Here is a 665-nt window from a genome sequence, read left to right as displayed (position 1 = left end):
ATATGGCAGTACTCTGCTACTGATTTCTCTCTTTAAAAAATATACCTTAGATGCTTGGATAATTTTCTAACCACTTAAATATGTAACATAGCTATAAGATGATCTTTTGTTGTTGTTGTTGTTTGGGGGGGGGGGATGGTACTAGGGATTGAATTTGGGATCTTACACTTGCCAGGCAAGCACTTATTCCACTGAGCTATCTCCCAGCCTATAAGGTGATCTTAATGGTGACTTAAATGGTAACAATATAATATATAGCCAGAGGAAAGTGTTTATTGGGCAGAATATTCTTATCTTTCACAGGAGTGGAATTTTTTTTAACAAATTACAAAATTTCACCAAGATGCAAAGGAAATCCACTTTGTAGTAATTAAAATGTCCATTTCAAATAACTTTTTCATTTTTTTATAGGAAATTGAGAAGAGACGAAGAACAGAGGAGGCTTATAAAAATGCAATGACAGAACTTAAGAAAAAGTCCCACTTTGGAGGACCAGATTATGAAGTATGAATTTATATTTGGGTTTGAGTAAGAAAAACATACAGACTATAACTACTATGAAAGTGATTAATCTTTTTTTTCATAATTTTATTGATAAACAGCAATGAGACAGTTTCAAATCAAATCACTAGGACAGTTTCAATAACTAACACACTGCATACATT

General features: G+C 32.3%; 1 protein-coding gene across 2 annotated transcripts in view; it reads left to right on the top strand.

The window, feature by feature from the left end:
- The window catches only part of Col4a3bp (collagen type IV alpha 3 binding protein), a 117,062-nt gene that overhangs the window by 80,661 nt on the left and 35,736 nt on the right, over positions 1-665 (top strand). For both annotated transcript variants that reach the window (XM_004643489.3, XM_004643488.2), the window contains exon 8: positions 412-504. In XM_004643489.3, coding sequence (XP_004643546.1) covers positions 412-504 — 93 coding nt within the window. The remainder of the gene's footprint in view (positions 1-411; positions 505-665) is intronic.

The sequence above is a fragment of the Octodon degus genome, unplaced genomic scaffold (genome assembly GCF_000260255.1).
Source record: "Octodon degus isolate 3935 unplaced genomic scaffold, OctDeg1.0 scaffold00177, whole genome shotgun sequence".
Lineage (NCBI taxonomy): Eukaryota > Metazoa > Chordata > Mammalia > Rodentia > Octodontidae > Octodon > Octodon degus.
Note: the sequence above shows the minus strand (reverse complement) of the source record. Positions and strands in the feature narration are given on the sequence as shown.